Source organism: Saimiri boliviensis, chromosome 16 (assembly GCF_048565385.1).
Source record: "Saimiri boliviensis isolate mSaiBol1 chromosome 16, mSaiBol1.pri, whole genome shotgun sequence".
Classification (NCBI taxonomy): domain Eukaryota; kingdom Metazoa; phylum Chordata; class Mammalia; order Primates; family Cebidae; genus Saimiri; species Saimiri boliviensis.
In genome coordinates this window covers 68,178,017-68,199,245 of record NC_133464.1, presented here as the reverse complement: position 1 = coordinate 68,199,245, position 21,229 = coordinate 68,178,017, and the positions used below count along the sequence as shown (strand labels likewise).

At 36.9% G+C, this 21,229-nt stretch overlaps 1 protein-coding gene and 1 non-coding gene across 6 annotated transcripts in view; one reads left to right on the top strand and one right to left on the bottom strand.

The window, feature by feature from the left end:
* The window catches only part of NAA16 (N-alpha-acetyltransferase 16, NatA auxiliary subunit), a 61,084-nt gene that overhangs the window by 28,503 nt on the left and 11,352 nt on the right, over positions 1–21,229 (top strand). For 3 of the 5 annotated variants that reach the window (XM_039473385.2, XM_074387791.1, XM_074387790.1), the window contains 4 exons: positions 10,612–10,684; positions 13,234–13,403; positions 13,742–13,894; positions 16,830–16,958. In XM_039473385.2, the coding sequence (XP_039329319.2) occupies positions 10,612–10,684; positions 13,234–13,403; positions 13,742–13,894; positions 16,830–16,958 (525 nt within the window). Of the gene's footprint in view, positions 1–10,611; positions 10,685–13,233; positions 13,404–13,741; positions 13,895–16,829; positions 16,959–17,535; positions 17,675–21,229 lie in introns of those variants that run through there. The other 2 variants (XM_074387792.1, XM_074387793.1) reach the window with 2 other exon arrangements.
* On the bottom strand, positions 9,644–9,749 carry LOC120365816 (U6 spliceosomal RNA). The gene has a single exon (XR_005580661.1). It is a non-coding gene; the product is annotated as a U6 spliceosomal RNA (small nuclear RNA).

The following is a 21,229-nucleotide window of genomic DNA, read 5'->3' as shown; positions in this document are numbered from 1 at the left end:
CAATAATATCTCTAGGTTACTTAACATTGGGTAAAATACTTCTGTCCTTTTTGGTGAGGGTGACAGAGAAAAAAGGTTAGATGAAATGTCTGAAATTAAAAAAGTCTTCTGAATGTGAATTAGAGTACTTCTTTTATAGCAGTCTTGCAGCAGCTACTGCCTATAGTGGACATTAAAGGATTTGTTTCTCTTAAGCTATCATGGGGCTTTCACGGGCATAGGCTTTTTACTTTTTAAAAATTCTTCCAGTATTGACCCAAAGTTGCCATTCCAGAAATGTTAAACTTTTTTTCGTATTTTATATAAAGCATGAAAATTGTATTTTTGAATAAGACATTGAGAATACACTAATTTATAGGAACTGTCTCTTTATTGTTAATTTTAAAGCAGCAACAGGAATGTCATTTTACTAGAAATGCCAGAAGACCAAGTGTGTTTGCAAAATGAATTAAACTGCAGACAATTGAGCTCAAGTTATCTGAATTTAGTATAGTGAGAAAAAACTTGCAAGTCTAGGAACTGTTTCTCAAATAATTTTGGCACATATATTTGTGATTACTCATGAGACCATTTTATTTATTTTATTTTTTAATATTTATTTTTAAATTAAATTTTGTAAGTTTGGTGTTTGATTCTTTTTGTCAAAAAATTATTTCAGTGCTTTTGGGGAACAAGTGGTATTTGGTTACATGCATAAGTTTTTTGGTGGTGATTTCTGAGATTTTGGTACACCCATCACCTGAGCTGTGTACACTGCACTCCATGAGACCGTTTTTAAAACCGCACATTTCTAACCAGCAGTGAGTCCTGTTTTTAGCAATTAGATGCATTTTTAACATCTATCTAAATCCTAGATGTTAAAGGAAGGATTTCAAGGAGGTGAAATCTGATAAACAGTTATTGTTTATAAGCTTCCAATTATTAAAGAGTAGTTCACGTTGGTAGCATCAGAATGAAATTGTCTTTTTAAGTTAGCTTAGAATATAGTACAGTTGCAGGAAGTATATTTCTTAAATGTCTTCAACATTTTAATTTTTTTGACAAACTAGAATTTGTGTGAAGTGGAAGGCCGTGAGTGATCATCAGACAAGTTCCATAAGGTTTTTGTTTTTGTCTTTTGAGGTGGAGTCCTGCTCTGCCATCCATGCTGGAGTGCAGTGGCACGATCTCAGCTCATTGCAAACTCTGCCTCCCAGATTCAAATGATTCTCCCGCCTCAGTCTTCCAAGCAGCTGGGAATACAGGCGCCCACCACCACGTCCAGCTAATTTTTTGTATTTCTGGTAGAGATATGGGGTATTGCCGTGTTGACCAGGCTGGTCTCAAACTCTGGCCTCAAATGATTAACTTACCTTGGCCTCCCAAACTGCTGGGATTAGAGGTGTGAGCCACTGTGCCCGGCCAAGTTCCATAAGGTTTTAAAAAACATAAGTAGGTATAGAAATGGCACTCACTTTACTTTTGTCAGCGAGGTTTTGGTGGAATCTTTGGTGAAGAAGAGAAATCGTCTTCATTTTCCCAGCTTTCTTTAATTTTGAAATAGAATCTTCTATAAACACTGATATCCAGGTATTATTTTCTTTTATGAAACTTTATAAGAATAAAACATGTTACTAAAAATATATTTATACCCCTTTTACTTTAGATTTTGTTAAAGTTAATACTGTTTTTTTTTTTTTGAGACAGAGTTTCGCTCTTGTTACCCAGGCTGGAGTGCAATGGCATGATCTTGGCGCACTGCAACCTCCACCTCCTGGGTTCAGGCAATTCTCCTGCCTCAGCCTCCTGAGTAGCTGGGATTACAGGCATGCGCCACCATGCCCAGCTAATTTTTTGTATTTTTTGTAGAGACGGGGTTTCACTATGTTGACCGGGATGGTCTCGATCTCTTGACCTCGTGATCCACCCGCCTCGGCCTCCCAAAGTGCTGAGATTACAGGCTTGAGCCACCACGCCCGGCAAGTTAATACTGTTTTGTTTATTATCCATTTGAATATAGGTGTCCTGTCCATAACACATAGCTTGCTGAGATGATAAACATTTACTTACTTGTTTTGAGAAGTACTTAAAAAAAATTGCCAGTCTTTGAGTGAGGCTTTTGGGTTTTGGGTTATCCTTTTATTGTTAGATGATTATATATAATCATGGTGTAATTACATCTGAGTAAATGGGAGATAGCTATTATTGGGTTTTAGAAATTAAAATTTGTGCATCAGTTTTCAAAGTATAAAAGAACCCAAATCTTATTTCAAATGTGTATAACTATCTTCTTGTTTCAGAAATGTGAAAATCACAATGTAAAGCACTTACTCAGATAATGTTTTATTTTATGTTTGAGACAGAGTCTCACTCTGTTACCCAGGCTGGAGTGTAGTGGTGTGATGTCAGCTCACTGCAACCTCTGCCTCCCAGGTTGAGCCATTCTTCGGCCTCAGCCTCCTGAATAGCTGGGACTGTGGGTGCATGCCACTGCATCTGGGTAATTTTTGTAATCTTACTAGTGATGGGGTTTCACCATGTTGGCCAGGCTGGTGTTGAACTCAAGTGATCCTCCCGCCTTGGCCTCCCAAAGTGCTGGGATTACAGGCATGAGCCACTGTGCCTGGCCTCACATAATATTTTAAGTGGCATCCATGGTAAAACAAGGGAACAGAAAGACTTTTTAAAAATTAGTTTTTATGTAGACTCTGAACTTTCAACTCTGTACCTTTGTTTTAAGTTTTTATCTTGGCATAGTTTTTTTTCTTTTTATGTTTTCTCTATTTCTTTTTCCTTACAATTTTTTTTTTAGCATTTATATTTTTTCTTTCAGGGAAAGTAGAAAATTATGAATTATAGAGAATATTTTTTATATACCTTAAACCTGTTAAGTAGTATTAAACTAAAACAGTTTAGGTTGCTATATATGGCATAGGGATTCCAACGCCTTTCATTGCTTTAGCGAAATAATATAATTTTTACTGAAGATAATGGTAAGAATATTTCTAAATTTTTTGTGGATGTCACCTCATTGAAGAGATCAGTTGTGTATTTATAGGTAATAACCACCTTTAAATGTTCTGGTAATACATACTGAATAAAGGGACAGCTTGCCAGGCATGATGGCTCACACCTGTAATCTAGCAGTTTGAGAGGCTGAGGTGGGAGGATCGCTTGAGACCAGGCATTCAAGACAAGCCTGGCAACATAAGACTCCGTCTCTACAAAAAATGAAAACAATTAGTTGGTCGTAGTGGCAGGAGCCTGTAGTCCCAGCTGCTTGGGAGGCTGAGGTGGGAGGATTGCTTGAGCCTGAGATCAAGGCTGCAGTGAGCTTTGATCAGGCCACTGTATTATTCTAGCCTGTGCAACAGACTTGAGACCCTGTCTCGGGGGAAAAAAAAATTCCTACTTTTAGAAAATAACTCGTACATACTTTAAGTGTACAGATGTTTTCATCTGTCACTTTGTATTGTAGTCTGTCATATACTGTATCAGTCCAAATTTTTTTTTTGTTTTGGAGATGGAGTGTCCCTCTATCACCCAGGCTGGGGTGCAGTGGCATGATGTCAGCTCACTGCAACTTCTGCCTCCTGGATTCAAACAATTCTTCTGCCTCAGCCTCCCAATTAGCTGGGACTACAGGCACATGCTGCCGTGCCTGGCTAATTTTTTGTATTTTAGTAGAGACAGGGTTTCACCATATTACCCAGACTGGTCTTGAACTCCAGAGCTCAGACAATCCTTCAGCCTTGGCCTCCCAAAGTGCTAGGATTACAGGAGTGAGCCACTGTGCCTGGCCCAGACCAAACTTTTATTATGAGTAATTGCTTACTGGCTTTCTAAAATAGTGTCCATTTCTTCTAAGTGTGAACAAAGAACCTTGCCTAGTAATCTTTTTGATTGGGTCCCAGAATCCTTCTGTTCCAGAGTTGGCATAGCAGTAATAGTAAAAAATCAAAAGTAGAAACAACTAACATAGTATTCACAACATCTGCAGCAGTTGGTAATGAGAAGATTTTTTATATACCATAGTCTGTTGGTGGTCTAAGTCGTAACGCCAACGAATTATTTCTGTAATACTCATAGATAAGCTGTCCAGTAGGTCAGTGAGTCAGATATTTTATCAACTATTTCATATGTTGCATAGATAATGTGTATTGTGTATTAACTTTTCACATTGATGATATTTATAAGGAATCTTTTCTTCTCACTTTTCTGTTGGCATTTGTGTAAGTTTGTAGCACTCTTCCATCAGCTTCCATGTTCTCAAATAGTAAATGTGCCGAGCAACTTGGCACAAAAGTTTAGAAGTGATTTTTCATTAAAAAAAGTGCTATAACCACAATACAGAAAATTTGGAAAAAATGGGAGGGAAGCCCAAACAAAACCCAATTATAAACTGCCACATGACTATACAATTTAAAAGCATTTACACATTTATTTACTTATTTTATTTTTGAAATAGCAGTTTGCTCTGTCTCCCAGGCTGGAGAGCAATTAATGGCCTGACCATAGCCCACTGTAGCCTTGATTTCCTGGGTTTAAGTGATCCTCACATCTCAGCCTCTTGAGTAGCTGGGAATACAGATGCATGCCACCACACCTGGTTAATTTTTTTAATTTGTAGAGAAGGAGTCTTGCTATATTGTCTAGGCTGATCTCACACTTCTGGGCTCAAGTGATTCTCTTGCATTAGACTCCCAATGCACTGGGATTACAGGTGTGAGCCACCATGCCTAGCTGTAAGAGCATTTTTAATGTAATTTCTATGACAGTTTTATTTTTCCTGTGAATTTAATTGTGGTGTATCTATGCAGCTGTAGTCATTTTGTCTGTAAAATTTTGTAATTCTTTTTTTTTCTAGCAGTTCCTTTTTAAAAAAACATTTTTTTTTTTTTTTTTTTTTTTTTTTTTTTTTATAAATAAAATAAAGATGGGGTTTCACCATGTTGGTCAGGCTGGTCTTGAACTCCCGACCGCAGTACTTCTCATTGAGGCTGCTGGGGAGTGGATTTTTTCCCCCTGGGACATTTTACAATGTCTGGAGAGGTTTTTGATTGTCACCACAGTGAGGTGTGCTACTGGCATCCAGTGTATGGATGCCAGGGATGCTACTAGACATTCTACAAGGCACAGGACAGCCTTCTTTTTTTTTTTTAAAAAAAAAGAGATGGGGGCTCGCTATGTTGCCCATGCTGGAGTGCAGTGGCCATTCACAGGCGCAATCCCACTACTGATCAGCACTGGAGTTTTGACCTGCTCTGTTTCTGACCTGGGCTGGTTTGCCCCTCATTAGGCAACTTGGTGGTCCCCCACTCCCACGAGATCACCATATTGATGCCAGACTTAGTGCGGACACCCAGTTGGCATAACACATTACAACCCAGAACTCCCGGACTCAAGTGATCCTCCAGCCTCAGCCTCCCTAGTAGCTGGGACTACAGGCACATGCCACTGCGCCTGGCAGGACAGCCTTCTTAACAAAGAATTTTACTGTTAACATGTTGGGCTAGTAATTATCAAGGAAAGTAAGAGTTTGATTTGTATTTCAGTGCAATACAAAGGAATATTTTTTCTCAGATGCTGTAAGTAAGGGAGATAAAGGGCCATGTTAAATTTTTTATTGTGCAGTATTTGTGGGACCCAGAAATCCTGGATTTCTTACTACAAGGAAAATAATAAGATACCATCTTATCTTTAAAAATTCCAGAGGGTGTTGTTTACAGAGGTAACAGTATCTATCAGACAACTCCCCAGGCGGTATTTTTATTGAGACATTCTGATCAGCAGTTAATGGTAATAATGTATGTGAATCACTTAAGTTTTAAAGTTTGGTAGAGGAAAATAAAGACAAATGCTTTTCCTGCCTAGGGAGGCATTTAGTATAGTCTAATGTCTGCCAACATTCACTTAATTTCTTCATGAGTCTTACCAAATCTAGATTAACACTGTGGTGTTATTTACTTAATGTTTTTCACCAAATTTGATTACTTTTTTGTTTGTCATGAAAGTCATGGGTTATAACACATATTAATATGAAAACGTAAGTTAAAAATTCAATTGGTAAGTTAATGATAATCATCCCATTCACTGTATGCACCACCTTTGGAGAAATGCTGGTAAAATAAAAAGAGAATTGCTTTGGAATCAGGCCTGGTTTGGAATCCTGACTCCATCACTTACTTTTTCTGAGCAATTACCTGAATCATAGAGTGGGGAAAATAATATGTAAAGCGTTGATGTGTGTTTTAATTAAATGATAAAGTTTGTAAAGTACTTGGTTTGAATATGTTTAAGAAATGGTAATTTTCCCTTACTCTCTAAATTACATGGTAAGTCCCACCCCTCTCACACCTCATCTCTGTACTTTGATTTTATTGTCGATTGTTCTTGGACAATTTACCTCTATAACTAGCCCTTTTCGCACCAGAATTATCACTAGTAATTGTGCCTGTATCAGAACTTAATTCAGCAATTTTGGTCTTTGTTGATGAACTAGTGTACTTAATTTAGTAACCTTCATGTTGCATTGACATTTTAAACCTGTGATTTGTCTCTTTATTGTGAAAAAATTGTGTATCAGATATAATGTTGTGAGACTTTGTCTTTAAGGTTAATAAAGAGGTCTTTTAACTTTTACATAAGTAAAGCTTGTCAAGGACATACTTTAGGAAATTATAACAGTTACAGTATTATCCTAGGTTAGATTTTGCTAATGAAGATAAAGCTTCTTCCATCTTGATCTAATGTAGCTGTTAAAAGAAAGTGTTTAAACCAGGAGAAGGTGGCTGAACTTGGAAAATTTTTCATATAAGAAAAATTTGGGCCATAAAATTTAAGTTGGCCATTTATGTTTTTGGTGTGATCTCAGATACTTAAGTGGATTGACTTTCTTGATTTTAAAATAACAGAGACAAAACACCATGTTAAAGAAGAATAGCTATTACGTATTAATTTGTCAAATTATATACTACCTAATTAAGATATAAATTGTAAGTAAACTTGAGTAAAACTTTTTAGATTAACTTTCATGGAAAATTGTTCTCTTAATTACTGAATGAAAAGTTAACTATAAGGCCTGGTGTGGTGGCTCATGCCTGTAATCCCAGCACTTTGGGAGGCCAAGGTAGGCAGATCGCTTGAGGTCAGGAGTTTGAGATCAGCCCAGGAAACTGGACAAAGCCCCATCTCTACAAAAAACACAAAAATTAGCCATGTGTGGTGGTGCATAGCTGTAGTCCCAGCTACTCGGGAGGCTGAGGCAGGAGGATTGCTTGAAGCCTGGGAGGTGGAGGTTGCAGGGAGAGTTCACACCACTGCACTTCAGCCTGTGTGACAGAGTAAGGCCCTGTTTCAAAAAATAAAAATAATAAGTAACTATGATACAAATTTTTGCCAGGCACGGTGGCTCATTCCTGTAATTCCAGCACTTTGGGAGGCCAAGGCAGGTAGATCACCTGACCTGAGGTCAGGAGTTTGAGACCAGCCTGGTCAACATGGTGAAACCCCATCTCTACTAAAAATACAAAAATGAGCTTGGCATGGTGGTGCATAACTGTTGCCCCAGCTACTTGAGAGGCTGAGGCAGAGGTTGTGGTGAGCTGAGATCATGCCACTGCACTCCAGCCTACGTAACAGAGTGAGACTTTATCTCAAACAAACAAACAAACAAACAAAAAAATATATATATATATATGAAATATATTCAAGAAGTATGCCTAATGAACCAGAACAGCCAGTCCACCCCTGCCGCCTGCTTTTTTTTGTGTAGGAGATTTCATACGAATTTTCCATTATCTTTTTTCCCCCATCATCAGATCTTGTTTTGACATTCTGAATCTGGAAATATGTTTTATTTAGCAGTGTTTATATTCTTTTATGAAGGATTATGTGTAACTTTAGTGTATGTTTTGTTGTACCCTTTTTTTTTTTTCTCTTGTTTCCCAGGCTTGAGTGCATGGTGCAATCTCGGCTCACCGCAACCTCTACCTCCCGGGTTCAAGCGATTCTCCTGCCTCAGTGTCCTTAGTAGCTGGGATTACAGGCATGCACCGCCACTCCTGGCTAATTTTGTATTTTAAGTAGAGATGGGTTTTTCCATGTTGCTCAGGCTGGTCTCAAACTCCTGACCTCAGGTGATCTGCATGCCTCAGCCTCCCAAAGTGTTGGGATTACAGGTGTGAGCCACCGCTCCCTGCCATTTTGTTGTACTCTTTATTGTTAAAATTGACTTTTTAAAAAATAGGTTTTACCCTTGGAGATGCACTAGTCCACCCTTTTAAAGCCTCCTCTAGTTGCAGTTTTAGCAACTACCAATAGATGGCACAAGTTCCTGAAAAAAAAATTATTTGCCTCCATAAGTTAAACAACTTGACTACTAAATTTCTAAGCCTGTAAAAAAGGTTTTTAAGTTATAGATATTCTAGGTGATATTGGTGGGGAGGTTATGGTGGCTTAAAAATGTCTGTTACCTTTAGTTTTGCTTTATGGTAAAAGTCTTTTTGCAGTTTTTTAAAATATAATGGTTCTCAAACTCTTAATTGTTTATCAGAATTTATAGACGGCTTGTTAAAAACAGACTGTACAGAGGCTGGGCATGGTGGCTCACACCTGTAGTCCCACCACTTTGGTAAGGTGGTGGCGGGAGGATCGTTTGAGCCCAGGAGTTCAAGACAAGCCTGAGCAATATAGTGAGACTCTATCTTTAAAAAAACCCAAAAATTAACAGGACATGGTAATACATACTGGTAATCTTAGCTGCTTTGGAGGCTGAGGTGGGACGATCGCTTGAGCACAGGAGTTTAAGGCTACAGTGAGTGATGATCACACTATTGCACTCCAGCCTAGGTGACAGAGGGAGACCCTGTCTCTTAAACAGACACACACTCCAAAACACACACACACACCCCCCAAAACAGATTGTACAGAATAGTATTTCTAACAAGTTGCCAGGTAATGCTGACACTAATGTTGACAGTTTTAATGGTCTGAAGATCATACTTTCAGACCCTCTGTTTTTAAATTAAACAATCTATGTTTTTTTTAAAAAATAAAGAATATGCCCATTTTCCACCATCCTCATGTCTTTGGTTGTATTTTCATTGACTGTGGTATCTGTACATACATGTTTTAGTGAAGTCATAGTGTGTGTAAATTTTTTTTCACACTCTGCCTTTTCTGTTCCTTACTGCTACTGTCTTATTTCTGCATTGTCTGTCCATTTAACTGTGCTAGAGAATTCTACCATATGCTGTAGCATCATGTGAGAAGGCTATCATGTAGGCCTAAAAAGTGTTGTAATTTGGCCTTTTTTATGTTTTGACTGGTGTCTGGGATGGTCAGTGGATTCGTGGACACTGTCCTTTGTCTTTGTAGTGTGGGGAGTAATCTGGATTCAAAATAAAGCTAATTAAATCATACCTTCTGATAGTAAATGGTATGCGTGAAGAGGTTTCTTTTGTAGCCATATATACAAAAATCTGTTCAGGAGTTTGTGACACATGATCACTTCAGTGTCAGGGGAACCATAGTGAATTTTGGTTAGTTTGTAAAGAGGCCCAGGGAAATAAAAGAAATATAATTGTTTTATTCTGAAAATAAAGATGTCTAAAACTCCATTTTTCTTAAAACAGTTAAGAAATATGCCAGATCTTATTTCCTTTAAAATACAGAACGCTTCATGACTGTGTGTGTCATCCTTTCATAGGAGCCATGTCAATCTGTGTGTTGTTCCAATTCTGGTGTATGTGTGCTGCTGAAGTGAGCACTAGACCTTATTTTGTAGTAGGTAGACAAGTAAATCGGTTGGAAAAACCCATAATTGTATTAAGTACAATACAATTATTGTGGGGTTGCTAATAATAAGCAAAAGAGTCATTTTTGGTTTCACTTATTTTCAGGCCTTGGATTATTTCACTTTTTTGTAATGTGTAACATTTTAGGGCCGGGCGCGGTGGCTCAAGCCTGTAATCCCAGCACTTTGGGAGGCCGAGGCGGGTGGATCACGAGGTCAAGAGATCGAGACCATCCTGGTCAACATGGTGAAACCCCGTCTCTACCAAAAATACAAAAAATTAGCTGGGCATGGTGGTACCTGCCTGTAATCCCAGCTACTCAGGAGGCTGAGGCAGGAGAATTGCTTGAAGCCAGGAGGTGGAGGTTGTGGTGAGCCGAGATCGCGCCATTGCACTCCAGCCTGGGTAACAAGAGCGAAACTCTGTCTCAAAAAAAAAAAAAAATTTTTTAGAAAATCTGAATATGTACATAATGGACAAATTTACCCATTTAAATATTCAGATTTATATAAATATCTGTTTCTTGGATTAAAAAAGGTTTTATAGTAACTAGTGATAATTTGTCCCTCAAAACTTTGAATTACTTTTTGAGATGAAAATTAATGAGGTTCTGTCACACTGTTAATAAAGATAGCAGTGTCCATTATTTTGTTTTTTTCCACCCCTTCTCTAAAGGGAAATATTCATAATGGGAATGGGGACAAAGCAGACACCATAGCATCTTAATTAATTCATAGTTCTGAAATGTGTATTTTCAAATGTAATTTAAACCATAGTGAGTAAAAATACCTTCAGTAAAATATTTTTAAATTTTAAAAATATGTTTCTTTAACAGGTTTCTATAATCCAGGAACTTGTTACTAATTATGAAGCCTCTCTTAAAACATGTCACTTTTTTAGCCCACATGGTAAGTTTAAATTAGATTGAACTGGAATTTGATGACTCATTTCATTTTTAATTACAGTAATGCTCTTTTACGTATATTATATGTGTGCTAGCTAATGGCTACTTAATAAATAGGTTTCAAATTGATGAATGAAATGAGAACGCTTTCTATCTTACTTAACTTAAATTTTCCATAATACTGTGAGATGGGAGTTAACCTTGTTTTAACACGAGGAAACAGATTTGAGAGCTTGAATGGCTTGCCCAAGACCATGTAGTTAGATTATATTGGAAACTGTTTTTCTTGAGTCCCTAAATTCTTCGCTTTTTCTACCCTCTTATTACATTTAATCCTGTTTAATTTGGCCATTTGTTTCTATATTTGTAGTATTCTATAAATACTAAAATACTCTTTCAGAATTTTTGTAATATTTTTTAAGAGATGGGGTCTCACTATGTTGCCCAAGCTGAACTTCTGGGCTCACGTGATCCTCCCACCTCAGCCTTCTGAGTGGCAGGGACTACAGGTGTGTGCCACCATGCCTGGCTAATTTTGTGTGTGGGTGGGTTTTTTTGTAGAGATGGGGTTTTGCCATATTGCCTAGGCTGATCGTGAACTCCTGAGCTCAAGCGATCTACCTGCCTCAGTCTCTTAAAGTGCTGGGATTACAGGTATGAGCTGCCACACCCTCTTTGAGTATTTTTAAAGCAAATTCCAGACTTAACTGTTTCATTTATAAATACCTTAGTGTGCATCTCTGTTTAAAACACTTAAACAGAAGAAGTCACTGAGTGCCATGTCACACAAAACCTCATACCATAATATCCGATACCCAGTCCACATTCAGATTTCTGCAGTTATCTAAAAGAAGTCTTTGTTTGGTTTATTTGAGTACAGATCCAGTTAAGGTTCATACCAAATATTTGGTTGTTAGATCTCCATAATTTGATTGTTATGTCTCATTATTTTAATCTAGAACAATAACTCTCCCCTCCCTTTCAAAAAACAGTCATTTGGGATATTTGTCTTACATATCCTGTATTCTGGATATGGCCGATTTCTTAATCATGGCATTATTTGCTGTATTCCACTGTCATTCATACTTGTAAGTTGTAGTTAGGTTTACATGCTGGATTAGATTCAGGTTCTGTTTAAATACAGGTGGTGTTTTGTGCTTCCTGTTGTGTTATACTGGGAAGCTTGAGGCATTCTGGTTGTCTCTCTTTTTTGATGTTAATATTGATAAAGATTCAGATGTTTGCCTGTTATACTCATTAAAAAGGTCCTTGACGGCAGGGGACACGGTCTTTCACGTCTGTGATCCCAACACTGTGGGAGGCTGAGGCAGAAGGATCTCTTGAAGCCAGGACTTGGAGGCCAGCCTGGGCAACAAAGTGAGACCCTGTCTCTACAAAAAATTAAAATATTAGCCAGGTTTGGTGGTACTCACCTGTAGTCCCATCTACTTGGGAAACTGAAGCATGAGGATCACTTGAACCCAGGAGTTTCAGGCTACAGTTAGTTATGATCAAGCCACTGCACTCCAGCCTTGGTGACAAAACGAGACAAAAATTTCTTATTGGCCTCTCAGCTATTGAAGATCATTGCCTAGATCCCTTGTTCATTCTGATCCTTTCTTCTGCATTTGCTAGCTGGAATTTTTCTTATAAAGAACTTTCCTACGTCAAATATTTGGTTCCCTTAAAATACAGTTTATATAAGAGGAACAAAACAGATGCTTAACTCATCGCCTTTATTTTATTATTTGTGTTTTAATGTGTGCTATAGTGTGTTTACATTATCATGTTATTTGGTTAGCTGTGCTAGGAGACCTGTTTGTTTTGATGTAGTGTGGGTATATTCACTCTTTCCTTCTCATTTTCATACCTGTATGTCTTCCCTTCTGAAATCCATTTTGAGAGCTTGGTATTTCTTTATCTACTCTTCTGTAGTTAGAGGGTGCAGGATGGGGAACAGGATAGAACTCAGCTAAGTTTATATATGTGACAGCTTTTTTAAAGAGGACTATGCTGTGTTTTTTCTGCTTAGGTTTTTGTCAGATGGCAGGGTTATTTCTACTTTGTCGGATGTATCTTCTTCCTATAGGTCATAGTCTTCAACTTTGGGTATCCCTTATTTAGTACTGAGGCCTGGAAAATGGTAAGCCATGGCAGTTTGGCAGTTCTTGCCTCGCTGAAATCTTGCAGTGGTAGTTAGGAAATCTCTTTCTAAGTTATTTTCCTTGACTTTTCCTAGTCTTACTGCCCTTTTGCTTTCAAGCCGAGAGTTCACAGAATTAGACTGATGTATGTCTTTTCCCCAGCGTTGTTTCTTTGGAGTGAGATTGGCGTTAAAAGCCTGTCAGAGTACAATCTTGTTTCTCTTCATGGCTGTCACTTTTTGAATTTTATGAAGTCATACTCCCTCCTTTGAAATTAGTAGTCTTTGCTGAGTTTTTCCTGCTTACTATTATTGCAATAGTCATTAATTTCATTATGAAATAGGGGAGAGAAAGTATACGATTTGCTTTACATTCTTCCTGTAATAATTTAATATTTATTTGATTGCAGAGAATGGGGAGAAGGAACCCCCAACAACACTACTTTGGGTTCAGTATTTCCTGGCACAGCACTTTGATAAACTTGGACAGTATTCTTTGGCTTTGGATTATATTAATGCTGCAATTGCTAGTACTCCAACTTTAATAGAATTATTCTATGTGAAAGCAAAAATTTACAAGGTAAAATCTCAATCCTGCTTTTTGTAGTTGAAGAATTCAGCTACTCTAAGAATCCTTGGAGTTCTTTCTTTGTGGAAATAATTTCTAGGGCATCCTGATAATCTTTTTCTAATACTCTAATAATTTTGAGTAGTTTCATTTGTATTAATTGTATAATCAATGTGTAATTAGATGTGTAATCATTTGAGCTATTAGTAAATGCGAACTGTAATTTTGATTTCTAAGTAAATTTGACAGAAATTGTGACAGATTTCTATTTTCCCTGTGCAAATTATTTTCTGCTTTATTGTGTTCATACTCTCTTGATTATAAATCGTGATGTATTTTATCTTTTATAGCATATAGGTAACCTCAAAGAAGCTGCAAAGTGGATGGATGAAGCACAGTCTTTGGACACGGCTGATAGATTTATCAATTCCAAATGTGCAAAATACATGCTTCGTGCAAATATGATCAAAGAAGCAGAGGAAATGTGCTCCAAGTTCACAAGGGTAGGAAATAGCATACATGAGCATGTACTTGTCTAAGTTAAGATGATTTGTGAAGTTTGCCACTGAAGTTCATAATAATTCATTTTTGTTATTACTTTTAAAATCCCATTTAGCCCATTTCCTAAGAATGGTTTCTTACTGTGTGCGTCTGTATATATGTTTGTGGCAGGGGATGGTTAAAAAACAATCGCAAGAGCAAAATATCTTGGTTCATATATAAACAGTATGCCATACTTTAGCACTTACGTGTAAAATTTGATTTATATCTCAAATTCCTTGTCCCCCTAGTAATTTGTGACTGCTTTTTAATTCTGTCTTACTTTTGACTTGCTCATAGAGTTCTTTTTGTTTAGAACTAATTTCTGTGAACTAGTCTCTGTGGCATTCAGGAATTTAAGTTTTCTGAGATTGTTGGGCTACACATCCATTCCTTTCCTTTCCTTCCTTTACCATCCTTTTATATCCGTTCCACGTAGACTTTCTGTTATGTTATAATACATGTTTATGGTTAAAAATGTAAGTAGACTAATGGAACAGAGTAGAAAGCTGAGAAATAGACTTCACATGTATTTGGAAAATGGGTTATACCCAGAGATACTGTAAAAATGAGAGATGAAAAGATGTTGCTGGGACTATTAGTTACTCCTGTTGGGGGAAAAAAAACCAATATCCCTGTCTTTTGCTGTACACTAATCAGTTCCAGGTGGATTAAAGATCAGATATGGAAAGCAAACCTTTCACACTTATAGAAGAAAACATATAGGAGTTTATCTTTAGGATAAAGAAGCATTCTTTATGCTTGACATAGGAAGCATTTCTTGACACCAGAAGCATAAAGGATAAGAGAAAAATTGAGTTGGGCATGGTGGCATGTACCTATAGTCCCAGGAACTACATAGTAAATAGTGCTAGCTTCAAAGTCTTTGGTGCCCTTTCCACAATATCACAAGTTTGAAATTAAGAAATGAGTACAAGGAATAAACATAAAACCAATTATGTTTTCAGAGAAAAGTACCACCTGGAAGGCCAAGGTAGAAATTTAAAGTAAAATACAATTAAATATGAAGTATACAGGTTGAACATCCCAAATCTGAAAATTCTAATTTGAAAATGGTTCAGAATTTGAAATTTTTTGAGCAGTGGCATGATGGTCAAAGGAAATGCTCATTGGAGCATTTTGGATTTTTCATTTTTGGATTTGGGATGCTCAACCAAGTATAGTGCAAATATTCCAAAATTTGAGAAGCTTTGCAACATTTCTGGTTCTAGACATTTCTGATAAGGGATACCAAATCTAACTTAAGGAAGTTCATTGATTTTTAAGGAAAAACAAAACAAAACAAAAAAACCAAAGACACTGGTATGCATCTTCAGAGGCATAGGAGAATGAGAAAGAAGGTGAGAGGAGTTTGTTATTTAAGGAGAGTAGTCACCAAAATCTGTGGCTTGGCTTTCTCATCATAACTGCCTCTGATCATCCACTTTTGACAAGTTACCATGCTGTATGGCGAGCTTGTTCACTTTATCCACACTAGTTTGTTGGCCAGGCAAATCCATAATGTGTGGTGAACAACACAGTCAGGGGAAGAAAATTGCAAATCACCCTGAATAATCAGGATATATCTGCTTACTAACAAATGAGTGAAGTGTGCGTATTTCCTTGTTGTAGATTTTTCTGTTTAGAATTTTTGTACACAGTTGCTGATGTATGTTGGGTAGTTCTAGTTGATAAACTTTTTGAAATGAAAAGTAATACAGAATTCTTATAAAAATATGTGACCATTATACAAAATGGAAAATATACACATCTATAATGAAGACATAAAATACGTCAATAATTCTTTTTACCCAGAGATAAACTAGTTTTTAGACTTTTAATGTGTTCTGAAAATCGAACTAATACACAAAATGTGAGTGAAAAGAACTGTAGACTGAAATCATTTATAGAAATGTACCTTTGCCATCCTTTCCTGGGGTCATACAAAATATATTTTAAATGTCTCTTCTAGACTGTGACAAAACTTGAGTATCCTTGCACTTAAAATTGGTTAATTTATGTTTCACACCCCTCTCAGAATTTTTAGCGAGCCTGAATTAACAAATTCAGTTATTTGGTTTTGTCAGCCCACCTCAAAGGGGAAATGTCAAAATAGAAGAGTTGGCATGAAACAAGAGATGTTGATAGAAGCAGACATGGGCACAAAGAAAGTGACAATGGAGGCGGGACACTGGGAAACTAAAAAACAGGCCTGCAACTATTACTAACACATTTGACACATATTGGTTATACATTACAGTGACCTCAAGTCAGCAAGGAATGCTGAAATAGTTTTTGCTTGAAAGGCAGAAGATAGGCAGTACTTCATATGACTACTTTCTTAAATAGTTGAAATAAAAACTTTAGTGTTTAAAAACTAAGATTTAGTAATTTGGAGTCTTTTAAATGAAGAGTGTTGAATACCCCCAGCAGAGCAGGGTAAATAAGATGTTATGTATGTGTGTGTTTTCCATCTGATAACTGAGTTGGCTCCTAAAATTACAGGTGGGTAGCATACACAGTGTGGGTAGCACAGACAAAGGGATGATTCATGTCCTGGGTCGGGTGGAGTGGGACGGTGCGAGATTTTATCACGATACTCAGAATGGCATGCAGTTGAAAACTTATGAACTGTTTAATTTCTGCGGTTTCCCCTTTAATATTTTTAGACCATGGTCGACTGTAGGTAACTGAAACCATGGAAAGTGAAACCTTGAGTGAGGGGTGACTACTGTAATTTAAAACCATGTTTGGAAACATACTGATATATTTGCTAATTGCTGCTGTTGTCATAGTAGTATGGTAGCCCTGGTTGTAAAAGAGGAAATGTTTTATTGTTTGCTGTTTTTTAGGATCTGTTTTATTTGCTCTCTATAGTTTTGAATGCTTCCGTTTCAGGAAGGAACATCTGCCATGGAAAATCTAAATGAAATGCAGTGCATGTGGTTTCAGACAGAATGCATTTCAGCTTATCAGCGTCTGGGGAAATATGGGGATGCCTTGAAAAAATGTCATGAAGTAGAAAGGGTAAGTTGTTAGAATTTCGACTTCAGTTTTCTCTGTAAGGTGATAAAAAAGCAGGTAGATTTCTACATGGGATCATCTGCCTCTTCTAACTACTCTGGGAGCTTCATTGTGAAACAAATTCTTGATCTTTAACCTTCTTTACATTCAAAAGTTGTAAACAGTGGATTGCTGTATTGATCCTCAAATGGTTATGCTTTTGACATGTCTATATATTTTTGTCTGAAGGAAAAAGATTGTTAGTAAAGGATAATTGCTATTAACATAAATTCAGAATTTCTGTTGTTCCCTAATTAGGCCATTATTTGATATTCATCACCATCCTAAGAGGACACACAGCTGATGGCAACCTCTTTCCCCTTTAAAACATCAGGATCTGGTCCGCAGTCAGCCTCTCTCCAGTTTGTCTTCCCAGGATATTTGCTCTCACATTCATTATTCTGTATAACAATCTATGGCCAGTTTGCAGGCTTATTTTATTGCTTGCTTTTAGGATTATGTGTGTGATGTGCCTTAGTGAGGGGACTTTTCTTTTCCTTTGTGTGAATTTTTGTTTTCCTGTTCTTTGTCATCTCTGAAGCACTCTCCTTCCACATGGACCACAGGAGGAAAAGAGCCGCAAATGCACCCCTGAGGCAGTCCTCAGCAGCCCTCAGTTGTGGGGGCAATCGGCACCACTGTTCCCATCTGACGCAGTATAGAACCACAGGCATCGTAGTCAGGTGAGCCTGATGTCTGCACCGTGGCAGTCACTTTGGCCTTTTTCCCATGTGAAACTTCTGAGATTACCCACAAGGAAGGCTAAATTTTATGGGGTGGCTTTTGATGGGGACTGGAACTAGGATTATACCCAAGCATTTTTAAAAATAACTGAATTTTTGCTCTGTTTTTGTTTTTTGTTTGTTTGTTTTTCATGCCCTTTTAAGCCTGGGCTTAATGGCTGTATCTCTGGGAAAAATCCTCCTCATCTTCTCCTTGAAAAATATAAAGCCCTTGGGATGATAGGTGAAATATCCAAGCGTTCTAGTTTAAATCAGGTTCTTGTTTCCTTGATAAAACTGCAGGTCACTAGCTTGTTTTGACACTCCTTAGAGGACCATTATTTTGCAAGCATTCTGCTTGTTATTAAGGAAAGATACATTTTTATTAACTGTGACATTCTCAGTGAGAGGTAAATTGTTTCCCTTATGAAGAGGCTGCTGGGCACTTAGGAATTAGTAATTTCAGTAAGACCATAACTAGAAATTTACCAAATTTTCTGTTTCAATGAAATTTGAATATCCTAAGGATCATCATAGTTGTGAACTTCTAGAACTTGAATTCCATTTCTAACATTGAAGACTATATTGCTTTATTCTTTTTAATATTTTTTGAGAATTTTTAGAATATGATAAGCAGATCTTCTATTACTAAGTTTCATTTAGATTATGCTTTCCCTTAAATTTTTAGTGATTTTGGCTGATTTGCATGGAAACAATTCTGTAATGTCAGATAAACTATGGACATAGCTCAATAAATTAATTGGTAAAAAGCATTTTTGAAGAAAGGAACTACAGGAAAATCATTGGTTGTCACAGATTAAAAATCATCACCCTGTGGTCATGTTACATAATTATCACTGGAAACTGTAGGGCTTACTGTTAACATTTGGGATTAGAAAGAAGTAGAAACAAACAAGAAAAGAGCCTACTCTTATGCCACTTGTAAGCTAGTCTTTGATAATGAATAGATCTACACTAAAAGCAAAGAAGACAACTCTTAGAGTTAATATGTATATTCTACATGTATAGAAATGTGTTTCATATAAATAGGGTGACTAAATAGGTTGATGGAATGATTAACCCTTCTTAATTTCTAATATAATCTAAAATTCTTAGTGATATCATTGGAAGGATTTAGGAATCATTATAAACTTTAGATTTATTATAATAGGTATCTGCATGAGTTACCTTATGCCTGAGTTTTAAATATTTTAATAAGGACAGGAACACCTTTCAGAAATACAGAAATACTGCATTTACCTTCTAAATAGAGAGTTAGTGAATTGAGAAATAAGTTCAAATAAAGGTTAGGTCTTTTCTGCCTTGAAGAAGTCATTCAAGTGTTCTTTTGTTGAAGGCAGTTTCAGCCAGGGTACATACTGGTATAAGCTCTTAGTAATTGAATTTGAAACATAATTCTAGAATAAGCAAGTGTAGTATCTTTTCTATTTTAATCTTGTCCCTCCTTATAAGATTTTAGGGTTATATTTTAAGGTTGTGTAGTCCAACCCAATCTGATATTTGAAACTTCAGTTTTATTAAAACAAAACAACCTTCTTCAAATTATCAGGTGTAAACTCCTGTTCAGAATAACATTTTGACCTATTTTATCTTTCAAGAATTGAGTTTTCTTTCTTTCCATTTTTTTCTTTTACTATTAGACTTCTGGTGATTGGATTATTATTTTAGAGTGCTGACTTCTATTTGAAGCAGGGCAACAATGTATATATTTCTAACTCTTTGATAAGACCTAGGACTTCTGATAGATCTAACCCATAGGAAGATCGTAATTTTATTCTTCTGTTGTATCTTAATCTTTATCAAATTGACACATGCTTTATAATGACAGATTTTCTATTAAGTAAATTGAGTTGCTTATTTTTGACCTAGTTATTCTTTTTTAAGTCCAGAAGTTTTTGTTTCTTTTTCTTTGTATTAGCTCTTATTAGTCACATCCAGGAACTCTAAGAGGTAATGGGAAGGAGAAGGCCTAATGAGGAGTTTTTTAAAAAAATAAAAACACGCCGGGCGCGGTGGCTCAAGCCTGTAATCCCAGCACTTTGGGAGGCCGAGGCGGGTGGATCACAAGGTCGAGAGATCGAGACCAACCTGGTCAACATGGTGAAACCCCGTCTCTACTAAACATACAAAAAATTAGCTGGGCATGGTGGCACGTGCCTGTAATCCCAGCTACTCAGGAGGCTGAGGCAGGAGAATTGCCTGAACCCAGGAGGCGGAGGTTGTGGTGAGCCGAGATCGTGCCATTGCACTCCAGCCTGGGTAAGAAGAGCGAAACTCCGTCTCAAAAAAAAAAAAAAATAAATAAAAAAAATAAAAACACTACACTCTAAAGCTGTGAACAGCTTTTCTTAATTCTTGATTAGTGGGAGAGAATTAAGGGCATGAGCTATATGTTAAGATTTGAATTCGTAGTTTTCTGCAGTGAGCTAAGTGATTTTTATCATGTCCTTCGTACTTGGCCAAAAGGTACAGGGAAACTAACTTTATCTGTTGGTGACATGTAGCATATTTTTATGGTTTACGAATTTAGAGACTGAAAAATCAACCCAAAGGAGAGTTTTGTGGTAATGGTATAGTTCTGTGTTTCTTATGGTAGTGGTTATATGAATCTACAAATAATAAATCACGTAGAACTATATAGACATTGTACCAATGTCAGTTTCTTGGTTTTGATATTGTATTATAGTTATGTAGGCTGTAACCTTTGGGGGAAACTGAGGGAAGGGCATATGTAGGACCTTTGCTACTTCCTCTGTATCTGTAACCCGAAACAAAAAGTTAAAAAAATTCAGCCCAACATTATTTGGTTGTTTCTATTTCAAAGGCAATTATTATAATCAGCTGTAGCTGTAGTATCCCACTTCTTTTTAATTTAGCCATATTCTGTCTACTGCCATTAGTTTATTATGGAGTGATTAACAAGCCAGGTTTGCTTGAGGCTTAGTGGGTTCCCAAGACACAGTGCTTTCAGTGGAAAAACTGAGAGAGCCTCTGGAAAACTAGAATAAGTTGGTCACCCAATATGGAAGACATTAACTGGAGAGAGGCAGCCTATGGGCTGTTACTGATAAAGAGGTGGCTTAAATGTTTGTGGTTACATACGGCCCCCTCCAAGCCTTGACTTAAAATCTCTGTCTATTAATGCTGCTAGAATATCTCTTGAAGTTTGTCATCTGCCTTTTTTCAGATGTTTCTCAACCTGAAAAATGTCCTGTAATCTCTTAGATGTTTTCATCTGATTATGTGTTCCAGGACTTTTAGTGCTGCCATTTTTTCGTAGTTAACTGTATTGAATTCTTAAAAATATTCTTGCGGTGCTAGTTGTAACTTGATTTACATTAAGAGAAACCACTACAGCTTTATGTAATCATTTGATTGAAAAAAACAAGTTCGTGTTATTATTTATGATTTGATGTTATTGATGGGAAGGATGCAGTTTTCAAATATAACATCAGTAAAGCATGGCTTTTTAGTCATAAACTAATGTGAAAT